Source organism: Rhinopithecus roxellana, chromosome 18 (genome assembly GCF_007565055.1).
Source record: "Rhinopithecus roxellana isolate Shanxi Qingling chromosome 18, ASM756505v1, whole genome shotgun sequence".
Lineage (NCBI taxonomy): Eukaryota > Metazoa > Chordata > Mammalia > Primates > Cercopithecidae > Rhinopithecus > Rhinopithecus roxellana.
The window spans coordinates 96,272,627-96,286,933 of NC_044566.1; the positions used below are offsets into that span (position 1 = coordinate 96,272,627).

Genomic DNA, 14,307 nt, shown 5'->3' on the forward strand with positions numbered 1-14,307 from the left:
ATTGGAGAAATACACTTTAACCCTGTGGAGAGGCCCATGTTAGTGCTCGTGATTTTCTTCCGCTGTTTTCTCTCTTCCCCTTCCCCCTCCCCTTTTCCTTCCTTATCTCTTTCTTTCTTTTAGACTGAATTCCCAGATCCTTTGCTCCAATCCCTCGTTCTCTCCCACTACTGTTTCTCAAATCTGTACCTCATCACTTCATCTCCAGGAGGCTTTTTCACATTTCACAGTGGATTTCAATGTGCTAGGGTGGGCAGCGAGGGGGAGAGTTACTGAGAACCATCGTTTTTGAAGCTTATGTTTTTGAGAGTTTATAAAATCCTCTCTGGCCTCAGAGGCTCTACATTGTTTCAATCCATATTTTCTTTGTCTTTCATGGCTTTTCATGTTTCACATCCAATAACCACATTTGCATCCAAAGCATGGATTTCCCGAGTTTGACAAAGCTGATCCTATGGATCCATTTCCATAAATCCCTTAAAGTGTTTTAGCGACTTTGCTCATTTTGCAAAAGTCTCTGACAAAAACACAGGGGAAAACAATTGCTCTTGACATCACAACAGTTTAATATTTTAACTTATTCATTAAATTGTGCTTCACATCAATGGAAATCCTCAGTTCTACAAACTATCATTTTTAAATAGCAATAAAGGTTGATAATGTCACAATACAGTCCCCTAGTAACTGAGTTCATACATATTATTGTACAGAAATAAAAGGAAATATCTCTTAAGAGAAATAATTTACTATATCTATTGAATAACTATCTTTACATCTAAAATGGGTCACCACATAAAGATCCAGATTTTTCTTTCCAACACTGAAATGATACATTAAAAGAGAAATAATGCAATCAAAGCCCCAGAAGCACTTCTGAGAAAGAAACAAAGGAAAGTGAAAAAAATGATCATATGATTAACAAATAAATGTTAAGGAGGTGGAAGACAAATGTGACAATTACTGAAGTACACAAAACTTTTGCTCCTCAAAACACTGGTTTTTCTGGCAAGATGTCAGTCTGGCCCTTTGATGAGTTCCCGTAATGCAGCAGAACGTGTAGCTCACAGAGGTTCCACTAAGTGTGCCAAAGGATGACAGCTGCAATCCTTTCCACAGACATCTTGGAACACAGGCTCAAGAGACACCTGTCCATCTGCGTTCTCAATCTGGAATACTGCTAGGTTAGCGTGAGTCCTTGCCTAGAAGTTCAAAGGCTTTTGTGTTGCAGATGTTGCTGGTGTTTATAGCTAGGCCAGTCCTCTGGAAATCTCTACACCTCTGCCAGGCAGGTTGGTTCTTTCACATGCTATGAAGATGGGTTCATGTGCGTTCCATCAATTCATTAGGCTACAAAACACACAGGTTTCACAACCTGCCCACTTGCTCAGAAGGGCTAATTTGAAGTCTCCAGGAATTAGTTCAGATGTGTGTCCAGGTGAATGTGGTGAGAAGAGAACAGGCATTGGCTTATATCCAGTGGAGATAGTAGAAGGGGAGAGGAAGGCAGGCCGAATGTGCCTTGGGGAAAGAACCCTCGCATGCTCCTCAGATGGCACAAAATGGGTAGACTCATCAGACCCAGCCAGCCCTAATACCCAGCCTGAAGACACGCAGTTGCTCTGGTGACCAGTGGAGTCACAGCAACTATGGGAAAGGAAAACCTTGGAGTCACAGCTGCGATCAGATCAGGGTATTCTTGTGTAAGTCCAACCCAGCTTTCTCTTTGATCTGATCCTTCCAACTCAGCTTTCAGTCCCTACAACCATTTCAAAGCTCTGGTCCTGTCTCAAGATCCTCTTCACTCATTTCTTTCAAATGGCTAAAAGAATCATAGTCCATATGTTTCCAGGATGCCCTAGTTCTAGAGGACAGAAACTGTATCTTAGTCATTTTTCTATTTTTCAGTATTGCATGGCATATATTTAATTCATCAACTTTCCACCTTGGAAAGATGTGCCTCCTTTTAGAAGCCACAATTTCCTCTAGAGTTACTCCTACTCTCCCTAACCCCCGTCTCTAAATGATCCCATTATACAGGACCTCAGATACAGATCATGCTTGATAAGGAATCAGATAAACTCTCTGTTTGCAGATTTTATGCTAGGACAACTTAAAGCATTTCCTCTCTCCAGTGAGTATGCAAAGGGACTCATTTAACAGCCAATGAAACCTTTAAGAATGAAAGCAGTATGTTGCTGAAAAAGTACCAAGAGCCTGGGGAAGAAGACATAGAAAAGGGAGTTTTTGTTGTTGTTGTTGTTTTGAGGAGGGTTTATATTGATTTCCCTTAGTAAGGAGTTGTGAGCACATTCCCTTGGCCTTCATATTGAATAGGTTTTGAGTTGGATGGAGTAGACACCCAGCTAGAAGTCTTTGAATGCTTCCTCTGAGTTTTGGTCTCCCCTGCAACACCGCCCATCTCTTGGATATTTCATTCCTAGTAAGAGGTCCCCTCACTGGAGGTAGGAAGCTGAGAGTAAACTTGACCAGCGTCTTTGGCATTTTCCATGTCAAAAAAGGTAAGGAAGGATATAAATCAATAAAGATTTAGATTTCATTTTCCTGCAGTTCCCAATCCCAATACTGATGCTGAGCTGCATAAAATAGTAGGAAAGGCTATGAAGTCAAAAGGCTGGGCTCTAAGCAACTTTATTGCTTATAAATTAGAGTCGTTGGGAAATCTTTCAACATCTCCTACTCTCCATCCCAAACTAGCAAGTGGCATAATGAATAGAGGTCCTATTTAGCACAGAAGAATGTAATGAGGACCAAATGAGACAGCACATGCAAAAATGTTTTGAAAACCATTAAATGCTACACAAAGTGATGAATTTTAGTCTTATATTTCACAAAACATATGATGAAGTAAGTGACATTAAAAAGCACTTGAAATATTGTTTGGTTCCCTTTTGTATCAGATACTGATCGTCTTTATCAGTATTAATTTCCACATTGTTTCACATTTTTTCTTTAATAACAGAACCCCCATGCTTATCAAGGCACATGACAATAATAAAGATATTCCCTAGCCTTCTTTGCAGCTAGATGTGGCAAATGTCTAGGTTTTAACCCATGAGATGTGACTGGAAGCAATATGTGCAACTTCCCTCCACTTCCTCTCTACTACCTTAAACGTAAACGTGATGGCAGGAGCCATGGCAGCCATCTTTGTCCATGAGGTGGATGCAGCACATTAGGATGACAGAGCAACAGGAGAGAGCCTAGGTGTCTGGTAACGTCACACACCAGAACTGTCAAACCAGTTTGCCTTTAAGTAAGAGAGAAATAGCTTCCATGTTAAGTCACTATTTTGAATTTCTGTTTTAAATCAGCTGAATGTGAATTCTATCCAATCCATTTATATTTATTTTTTAATGATCTATTCTTATCTCCTTGCTGGGTCTATCTTGGGGACTTTCTTGCCAATATTAGTACTTTCTCTACTCAGATTTTTAAAAAACTTACCTTAAAGGCATAACAAAGAGCCCTCATACTTCAAACTTTTAATCAAACTAATTATGACAAAGTTACCTCCTTTAGATGAGAAGAAACACGTCTTTATCATTTTTAATAAAAACACATGACATGCCTCACTGTTGTCTAACACTGATTGTTAATGTTGCCAATTATTTATGAGTATTCTAATAATTATCAGGGCAGTTTCCTCCAGTTTCCAAGAGCAGGCTGCCTGAAAGTTAGAAGGAGACAGCATAAATGTGTATCTTAGTCCTTAACAACACACAGACACACACACACACACACATAAACACAAAGACGTCTCATCCTAATCTCCAATCTGGGTACTGGAGCTGCCAAGAGAAGGGAAAGAACTGTAGGAGTCAATTGGGTTACAGAACCCCTGGGGATTGTTTTTTTTTTTTTTTTGTCTTTTCTTGGGCTTTTGACACTTATCTGGAGTTGATTTGGTTTGGGGTTTAATGCTCCTGACTTCCATGGATCCTTACGCCCAGATGCATTCTGCTGGCATCACTTCCCTGAGCATCACTCAGCATGGAAGTGGGCAGTCAATTTTTGGAGAATAAACTGCCTCCCTACCTCTCCATTTCTATCAACATAGGACCCATGGGTATGACAAGTTTTCAGCTTTAGAATGAAATGAAATGAGGGAGGAAACCCATGTTAGTCTTTTTAATTTGCTCAGCACTGGCCTGGGGCCAACATAAAGAGCAGGCTCCCTCTGAACATCCTGATACCTGGTCTCAAGTGGAGCCCCATACATCGTGCCTTCAGCAGAAGGCAGTGAAAGCCTTTGATACCAATCCCGAGGTGCCTAAGGAACAGTGTGAAGTGAGCAGGGGCTGCCTCCAAGTCTCAGTTATGCATGAATTCCTTGCCAAAACTTTAAAGTGAGTTTAAAAGAAACAATCCGAATGCTTTCTAACTTGTTTTGATTTTCCACATGACAAAACACTGGATTGTTTGTGTGTGTGTGTGTGTGTGTGTGTGTGTGTGTGTCACAGAGGCAGGCAGAAGGATAATTTGCAGTCCTGCTATTCTAGGCAGAAAATTAGATCCTAACAATGAGATGAGAAGCTAGAGAGAGAGCTGCTCATTAATCCCAGCTGCAATCCTCCTTCCCTTCTTACCTTAGGAACAAATCATTGGAAATGGAGAAATATTTTGTGAGCCTAATCTCTACCAACTAACAAGCAATATTTACTTGGCCCCTTTTAACTCACCCTTGTATATGGCTTAAAAAACACAGCTGCCTAAAAAGTCGGTGATCTGTCAGCTCATTGATGGCTCAGTGATGTGGAGGGGGCTGGACTGACCCAAGGCAGCATGGCTTTGGGTCAATGTTAGCATGGTGCTGTCATGGTCGGGCTACCCACATGGGTTAGAGACAAATGCTTCTGGGAAATTGCAGCTGGCTTGCATTATTGGCAGGAAGCTTTAGGTAGGACAAGCCCTTATTCCATATGGATATGGTGATGGAGTAAAGAGAACTTGACCTTTTTAGTCAGCTAGACCTAGCTTACAACCCGTGGAGGAGCTACTTATTTTCTGTGGGCTTCACTTTTCTCATCTATGAAATGGAGACTAACAATATCCATTCGTCGTGCAGAATATATTTAAGGTATGAAAAGGGCCTCCCTCAGTTCCTGGAGCAAGGGAGCCACCCGATAATGCCTTCCCTTGCACCCCAGATAAAGCCAAGCACAATGAGAGAGGCATCTCCAACTCTCTATCTGGTGGAGCTGCTGGACTTCCCTCTGTGCAGGTAGGCACTCCATGAATGCTTGTGGACTGATTGACTCACAACCCCAGAGAGAGTATTCTGGAGGCTAACAAGTGGCTTAGGTAAAGCTAGCTTAAACATCAAACATGTTGGATATCAATGAAATAGGCTTTTCAATCTGATTTAGGGGTTTCACACATTTTGCCTTCAGCTCCTTGAAGGGATTGATCAGATCAATCCGTTGTAAAACTTCCCACTCACTCTGATCCTCCTAATAAATGCTAGACAAAGGCTTTCTCTTCCTTCTTTCATACATATCCCCTTATTATTCTATAAACTTCTTGTTACTGTAGTTGGGATTATGAAAAGGTGAAAATAAGAACTCGGCACTGCAGCACATTTCTTGTCCAGTTTTAGACACTCTGGCCTCATTTACTGGCTGTGGCCACAGTCTAACAACAGGTAAAGATCGTGTGGGAAGAAAACAGTGATCAGGCTGGAGATATTCAAGATGCTGAGAGGCAGAGTCTGTCTAAACTTCTGTGATAACCATCCCATGAATGGTGTTTCATGTCTCCTGGCCTAATTCAGAGTTTTTATTCATTTAGTAACCTCAAATATATTTTGTATACATGCTAGCTAAGTTCCTATTCTTTGGGCCAAGCTTTTAAAAACATCTTTCTGTGGTGGCAAAATTTTAAGACTGGTAGTACCCCATTAAAGAACATAACTTCTCCAAAAAGGTTAAACCCTGAAATATTCTTTTAAAATCTAAGGTTATGTGACCAGTTTAGAAATGTTAGGAGTATATTGATCTTCCTGATATATTTTTCTCTTAATTTATCATTCGTTCCTCACATTGAAAGTAACAGTTGGTAAAGTGAGATCCCTTTAGGCATTAGCAAATAAGCAAGTTTTCTCTTAAATGCTCCTACTAATGTTGATTTCTCAGGGGCTACAACCTCCTCTATTCTGGATCCACTCCGCATTCCCTAAAAGATGGAAGGAAAGGCATGGCTTAAGGTTGTGGTGTCAGGATTTTGTAGGATGTGGCTCTCTAGCAATGGTCAATAATAGGATAATTTTGTTTCAAAACAACTGCAACAACAAAACACGTTACTTGTGATTTAAGTCACATTCAAATAGAGTTCAAAGATGACAGCTAACAGCCAAGTGGGGGTTGGTGTAAGACCTCATCTAAGGGCTGAAATGTTTTTCTCTTTCTCTCTCTTTATACAGACTGATATTCTCATAATGGGAGACAGTATGACATAGACCAGTTTCAGCAGAACATCCAAGCCATAATTTGGCTTTTCATGTGTGCCTCTGTGGGTTTCTGGTACCCAAACTATTCTATGCTCCTGCAAAGGAGATCACAGGAACTGTCTCCTTTTTCAGTGTGGCTCTCCTGGGCCTTCTAAAACAGTCTATATGGGATGCACTCCTACCCTACTTAATATCACCAATTGCAAAATGTCAAGAAAAGAAAAAAAGAACAAGACAGATAATCTCCAGCTGGATAAAAATGAAGACAAAGAAGGAAGCAGATGTCCAAATCAAGCACACACAGCCAGATGTCCTCATGGCCCAGCTTCTCCAAGGTAACTCAACAGAAGGTCAATGTGCCTGCTCATCCTCCCCATCCTGAGAGAGGAGAGGGCAGGGGGTCACCATCTCACCACTTGGCTGTTGTAGTCCTCGGTGACAGTCCCCTCTGCAGCCCCATCCTCTTTGGGCCACTGGTGGTCCCTGTGCTCCCGTTGCAGCCTCCGCTCCTCCCGCCGCTTCTGGCGGTCCCTCTGGTGCTCTAGCTGCTTTGTGTGGTGGTAGCGCTGCTGGAAGAGATCTTTTGCATACTCGTAAAGCTGCATGTCCAGGAAGTTTAGCTCCTCAATGCGTTGGCGGGCGCCCTCATTGATCTCCACGTTAGAAGCCCGCGTGATGTTGAACTGCGTGAAGGGGGAGATGAACTTGAGGTTGAATGTTCTCTCAAAGAGAAACTGTGTCTTCCTCTGGAACTCAGTGAGCCCAAAGAAGGCCATGTTCTTCAGGTTGTTCTTTGCACTCTGCAATAAGATGGTGTTTCTTTCACTCTCGTTCATGAAAGTCAAGTTGTAGCAGCCCACCAGGCTGAGGTCAGCCAGCATGCGCACCTGGCGATTGTTAGCCAGGTTGTAGCTGCAATCCATAAACTCCCGCAAGCTGACCCCAGACCAGTCATCCCCAGGGTAGCAGGTAGGCAGCTCATCTGGGGTGGGGCTTCTTCCATCACACATATGAAGAGAGGTTTTCCACGTGGCCCCTCTCTGGACGTGTTTCCACTCGCTCAGGTAACGTGACACTGGATCCCGTAACATTGTGATGTAATAGAAATTCCTAGAAGAAATTAGAGGAAGAGCATCAGTAGTTGACAACTCTAACAGGAGGGATCTAAATTTCTACAATTTTACATCAGCATTGAGTCAAGGGACTCTTTTGCCAGATGTTCACGTGAGAGTACCTGCCTGCATTTATGCCTATTGATGCGTGTGCATATGTTTCTATAAAGATGTATGTACCAGTTTTCAATGCTGAGTTTGTTGGGCTTTTCCTCCTTGCTCCGTGTGGGGATGCATGAGGTGGAAAGAATAGATAGTTCATTCATTCATTCGTTCAGCAATTATTCACTGATAAATTACTACTGGCGATAACAATACCTTACATTTAGAGAAAATACTATGATTTTTAAGTTATTACCCATCTGCTATTTCATTTGATTCTTACAGCAAACCTTTGTGGTAGATGCGGTTCCATATGATAGGGTTACATGAAGGAGGTGAAGTGATTTATCCAAGGACATGGGATTAGAAAGGACAAGTCTGAACCTGTATTCTCCTTAATCTCATTTTTTTTTCTTTTTTTCTGAGAGGGAGTCTCGCTCCTTCACCCAGGCTGGAGTGCAGTGGCACAATCTTGGCTCACCGCAACCTCTGCCTCCCGGGTTCAAGCGATTCTCCTGCCTCAGCCTCCTGAATAGCTGGGATTACAGGCATCTGCCACCACACCCAGCTCATTTTTGTATTTTTAATAGAGATGGGGTTTCATCATGTTGGCCGGGCTAGTCTTGAACTCCTGACCTCAAGTGATCCACCCGCCTTGGCCTCCCAAAGTGCTGGGATTACAGGCGTGAGCCAGCATGCCTGCTGGCCTCCTTAATCTCTTTATACTGCTACTTGGGATTATGAGGTAGGTGGGTTGAGGAAGGATGGGTTGGGTGTGGAGACTAGTATTTACTGGGCACCTACAATGTGTTAGGAACTGTGCTACATGCTTTATGGATGCTTGCACAGATGATCCTCAAGACAATTTTGTAAAATGGGTTTTATCGTTACTTTTTAAAATAAAAGCTGAAGCCACAGAGGTTCAGAAAAGTGAAACTGGAGCAAGTCTAAGTTAGGCCTATTTGATTTCAAAGCTCCCATGCTTTCCTGTACATCATATTGGTATTTAAATTGTAATTTCTATGTGTTCACCACCTATTAGTGTTGAGGTTCTGTGGTTATTACAATCACAGATCTTATCTAATTCCACCTAATGGATTACTGAAAAGAGACCCATTATTAAATGGTTCTCTTTAGAAGAATCACATAGTGATCAGGATATCTGTGGTTTAAAAGGACAAGGGAAGTACTAAGAGGCAGGAAGAGAGATGGAGAAGTTGAGAAATCAAAGAGAAACAGCAGGCATTAGAAGAAAGTAAATACTGGTTTAAAATAAGGACCATCATTTCCATTATTTGAGAAGCCTACCAATGGAATTAGCTGCCCACCCCAACCCCATCTTTCCGGCAGAGTCTGGAAGTCCATTTGTCACAGAAGTCATAGAAAGGACCCCATTACGAAGCAGGCCCCCAAGCTGTCTTCCAATTCTCACATCCCATTGCAGCCTTTTGCCCTTTAGCACAAGCCAGTCTGATTCCAATTCAATTTTAGTTCAGTCCTTGGCTCCTTGAGGGGGGACAACTCCAGAAATATAGGGTAGATCATAGTAACTCAGAGCTCCCCTAGGGAGAAAAAATTAGCCCTGCAATATTCCGAAAAGAACACCAGGCCTGCGCTGACACCTGTACAAATGTCTTGGTGCAATAAAGAGCCCAGAAACCGCAACTGGTGCTGCCAGGTAGGCCTCAATGTGACCTAGCATGTACTCAGTGGAAAGCAGTATTACCCAGCATGCCTGTCCTCAACCTGGTGTCCAGAGGGCTGAAAAAAACTAGGTCATTTTTCTTGATTCAACTCAGTGTCTGCTCTTCAAAGAAACTTGATGATAAAATAAATACACATATATAGATACACAGATATATAAGATAGATAGATTGACAGTAGGAGTCTGTTGAGGAATGACTTTTGATTACCACTGCATTGTCATAGTTTTCCAAATATCTGTGTTAGCAAAGGCAGCAGTTGTAGATATTCCTCCCCTGTATCACTCCTATATGTTGTTAGGGCATGCATTTGTACTTAAAGATAAATGGTGGTGTGCCTGACTATAGATACTCCTTGAGTTATGATGGGGTTACATTTCAATAAACTTATTGTTATTTGAAAACGCCCTAAGTTGAAAGTGCATTGAGTACACCTAACCTACCAAACATCATAGCTTAGCCTAGCCAAACTTAAACGTGCTTGGAACACTTGCATTAGCCAACAATTGGGCATATTTATCTAACATAAAGCCCGTTTTATAAAAAAGTGTTGAATATTTCATATGTTTATTAAATATCTTAATGAAAGTGAAAAAAACGGAATGCTTGTATGGGTACTCAAAGTATGGTTTCTACTGAATGCCTATGGCATTCCCATTATTGTAAAGTTTAAAAATAGCAAGCCAAGCCCTCATAAATCAGAGACTTTCTGTATATTTAAATCAAAGGATGTCTGATTCCTCAAAGACCTAAAGACAGAACTATCATTTGATCCAGCAATCTCATTACTGGGTATAAAGCCAAAGGAATATAAATTGTTCTATTATAAAGACACATGCACATGTATGTTCCCTGCAACACTCTTCATGATAGCAAAGACATGGAATCAACCTAAATGCTCATCAATGATCGACTGGATAAAGAAAATGTGGTATATATACACCATGGAATACTATGCATCCATAAAAAAGAATGAGATCATGTCCTTTACAGGGACATGGATAGAGTTGGAGGACATTATCCTTAGCAAACTAACACAAGAACAGAAAACCAAATACTGCATGTTCTCACTTATCAGTGGGAGCTAAATGATGAGAACACATGGACACATAGAGGGGAATAACACACACTGGGGCCTATCAGAAGGTGGAAGGTGGGAGGAGGGAGAGGATCAGGAAAAATAACTAATGGGTACTAGGCTTAATACCTGGGTGATGAAATAATCTGTACAACAAACACCCATGATACAAATTTACCTATGTAACAAATCTGCACATGTACTGCTGCACTTAAAAGTTCAAAAAAAAAAAAAAAGAAAAATTGAAAAAAAAGTTGCAGCAGTTGGGAATTTGCTCTTCCCCACTTCTTCTCAAAACATTCACTTCCACTTCTTAGTTAAAAGTTGATGTTATCACATCAAGACAGGTTCAAAGCAGAAGAGAACTGCTTTGCCACCACACTCTGAAAATTGGCTTTGGTAAGAAAATTTTAGCATTGATTTCAAAGGAATGGTTAAGAAAGAAAAGGAAAAAGAAAATGATGCAATATTCTGAGTGTGTGTGGGAACTAAGAGTCAACAGAGAGAATAAGAAGCTCAATAGAGAAGCTAAATCAATGGAAAAGAACACATTCCTAATTCCCAAGAAAGGGAACTCAGTCTCTAGAGATGCCTAATAATTACAGAGGCAAAGAATAAATTGTTGAAGACTTAGATTTAAAGGAGATACTTTATTCATTCAACACTAACTGATCACTTCCTATACCATGTAGAAAAAAACCACTGTTTCAAGATCTTGGGGCAAAAGTTTTCTAATTTTGTTTTCAATTGTAACAGCAAATTTTTTATTTAGATAAACTGACTGAAACACTTGGATGTCAAATGCTTTACCTATAGTCTGGTGCCCAAGACCCTTGACATAGCAAACTTGTAAAGTGCCAGGCATGGCGCTAAGTAACAGTCTAACCCATTCCAGAATCCTATGAGATGTGTGCATATTATGATTTATTTTTATTCCACTTAATGTTGAATAATCTAAGGATTTGGGGAGATAAAATAAGCTGCCCAAGGTTATATTCGTAGTAAGTTATAGAACTTGAATTAATCTGGTCTGATATACTAAAAAAATCGTCACTATGTTATAAGAAGGAAAACCTCCTATTGTGTAGGAAAAAACTCAACCTAGTATGTGTTTTACTTGCCCAAGGTAAAATGAATTTTTAAAAAATACACACCAACTAAAAGCAACTTTTTTAAAAATGAGAAATGTAATGGTACAACGTTATTCTGCTTTTTAAAATGAATTGATAAGCTACAATATTTAAAACTACATTTTCTATATTCTGTTATCTTGACTGTCTAGCCTTACCACTAGGGTAAGTCAGGAAGTTTTGAAATGTGCTAAAGAAACTTCAAAATCTTTAAGTAACATTCACTTTCCTTTAAATCAGGAGGTGAAATTTATTGAAACTGCCAAGGGCAGACCAGTCTGAGCTCTTGCTTTTGCCAATCACCATTTTCCATGACTCTGTTGTCTTTCACTGTGACAGAATGACAATTTTCCCAAAAGGTCAGTATGGCAAGCAGAAAGTGACTGACACAGCTTCTGGGCTCCAAGAGGAAATACTGATGATAAAGTTGTGCTCAGAGTGGATATTACTATAGTTGAATATCATATGGCGTGTCATTATTAATCCTGCTTTAGTCCTATGTTGGGACTTGTTCATGTTTCAGGCTTTTGTCTCAGTTAAGAAAATTGGCCACAGACCTTCCAGTACCATCACTCCACTGGAAATCTTTATTCCACATAATCTTAAATCTGACTGAAACTGGTTTAGGCTTAAAATGGCTTTGGTTTCAAATTTAACTTTATGCAGTTTAACATTGCATCAAACATTGACTAGCCGAATTGTAGCATGATATTTACATGAGTAAAATAAGTCCTAAATGTCTTGGAGTTCTATCAGCCAAAGGAGTCAACTTGAAACTACCTCTGCTCTGACATCAAAACATAGAAATTTCCTAGTGGAACATATTTATTGATGAAGTATCAATCATCCTATCTTCTGGTTCTGAATCTGAGTGGCTAAAAGCATCTGGAAATCACTTTAGACAGACATATTCTCATGTACATTTTGTTTGTTTCCATTCTGCAGAGCAGACTACATAGAAAGTTAGAAGTAATAATAAACCAATAGGGTTGAAGAACTCAATAATAAATGATAAACCAATAGGGTTGAAACCAATAGGGTTGAAACCAATAGGGTTGAAACCAATAGGGTTAAAGAACACTCAACTAACTGAAGAAAAAAAAAACTGAAAATGTGATTAATGAAATCATTTTTCCCATATCAATTTTTTCTCTCTTTTTGCTTGCTTATATACTTTCAGATAGAAAACTACACAAGTCATTGATGAAATGATGTCTGTCTCCAGGCCACACGCCTAACTTTCATTGTTGACAAGCTTTGCTTTGATTTCATGAATCTCCTCCCTAACTCATTTTCCCCTGCTCGCATAACTCCCAGTTCAGTCTCTAATGAAAGTACTTAAAGGATCCAGTACTACTGAAATCTCCAACTTTATTTTTTAGGTCTTACTTGTTCAACAGCACAATGGAGTTCGATGTCAACTACATTACCGTAGTTGAATATCATACGGCATGTCATTATTAATCCTGTGACTTTTAGCCACTCAGATTCAGATCCATAAGATAGGATGACTTTATACTTCATCAATAAAAGCGTTCCACTAGGTCGTTTCTATGTTTTGATGTCAGAGCGGAGTTAGTTTCAAGTTGACCCCCTTGGTTGGTAGAACTCCAAATCATTTTTAAGTGGGTAAAATGAAGACTAGAGAGGAAGAACGGGTAGCACCTGAGAGCTGCGTGGCCACAATGCAGAGAACCTTCTGTTCCATTTAATTCAATCTCCTATGCATAGACAGTATCACTTGTTTGTATATTTTCCCTTATAGTTAACCTAAGCTCTTCCCACATAGTGAAACGATAAATAAGCAAACTCTATGCCCCCACCTTCAATCTATCTGTTCATTCATTCTTTAATTCTCCAAACTTTAATTAAGCCCCATCTATTTGCCAAACATTGGAACTAGGCACTAGGGACTCAAAGGCTAATATTCCATGTCCCCAAGGAGATCTTGGGCACCCACTGATTCTGGTAAAGTGAAAGAAATGCTAACTACCAACTTAAGAGAATGTTACACCAATCTCCCTGGGCCAGAACAGTCCCTCAGACAGATCGCTTTGTCTGCCATGGTGACAGCATCCTGTCAGCAGATCTGCTGTTTGTCACCTGCTTCATTGAGGGCTTGGGTGAATTCATTTAAGAATGTCTGTAAAGCAATTGGAGCTCTTTAGAACTGCTGTTCTGTGGCTATGAGGGTTATGATGGCAAATACTTGTATGCTGAGAAAGATTAGGGAATGAAGTTAAGTCAATAATCATTTTAATTGATAATTATAATATGGGCCATCAAGGCTTACTGAAGTTCCACCAAATGGAACACACACATTTCCATAACTAGTTTCAAACCACTTTTAGTATCTTGTTCTGCTGTAAGGTGATCACGTTACAAAATCCTAAATACAATACAAAGGTATGACTGCCTTCCTCACTTTGAAAGCCTTTCCCTTTCTTTGCTTTTTGGTATCCTGCTTATCTTCCCTGGACCAGTTCAAGGCCCACATCCATCTTCCTTGTCTTTCCAGCCTATAGAGTTTACTGCATCACTTACAGCACTTTTAACTTAAATGTAACAGTCTTGGTCATGTCTACCCTCTAAAGTCCTTTTTGATAACCCTACTTTAGGCCTCAGATCCCTAGCAAAAGTCCCAGCACCTACCACAAAACCTACTCACAGCAGATATTCAATAAATAATTGCTATGTAAAAGAACATTATCATTAC

At 40.2% G+C, this 14,307-nt stretch overlaps 1 protein-coding gene across 1 annotated transcript in view; it reads right to left on the bottom strand.

Annotated features, from left to right (window-relative positions):
* Positions 1-546: 546 nt before the first annotated feature.
* Positions 547-14,307, bottom strand: part of HS6ST3 (heparan sulfate 6-O-sulfotransferase 3) — a 771,625-nt gene continuing 757,864 nt past the window's right edge. The window contains exon 2 of the mRNA XM_030921924.1: positions 547-7,576. Within this exon, the coding sequence (XP_030777784.1) occupies positions 6,868-7,576 (709 nt within the window). The 3' untranslated portion in view covers positions 547-6,867. The remainder of the gene's footprint in view (positions 7,577-14,307) is intronic.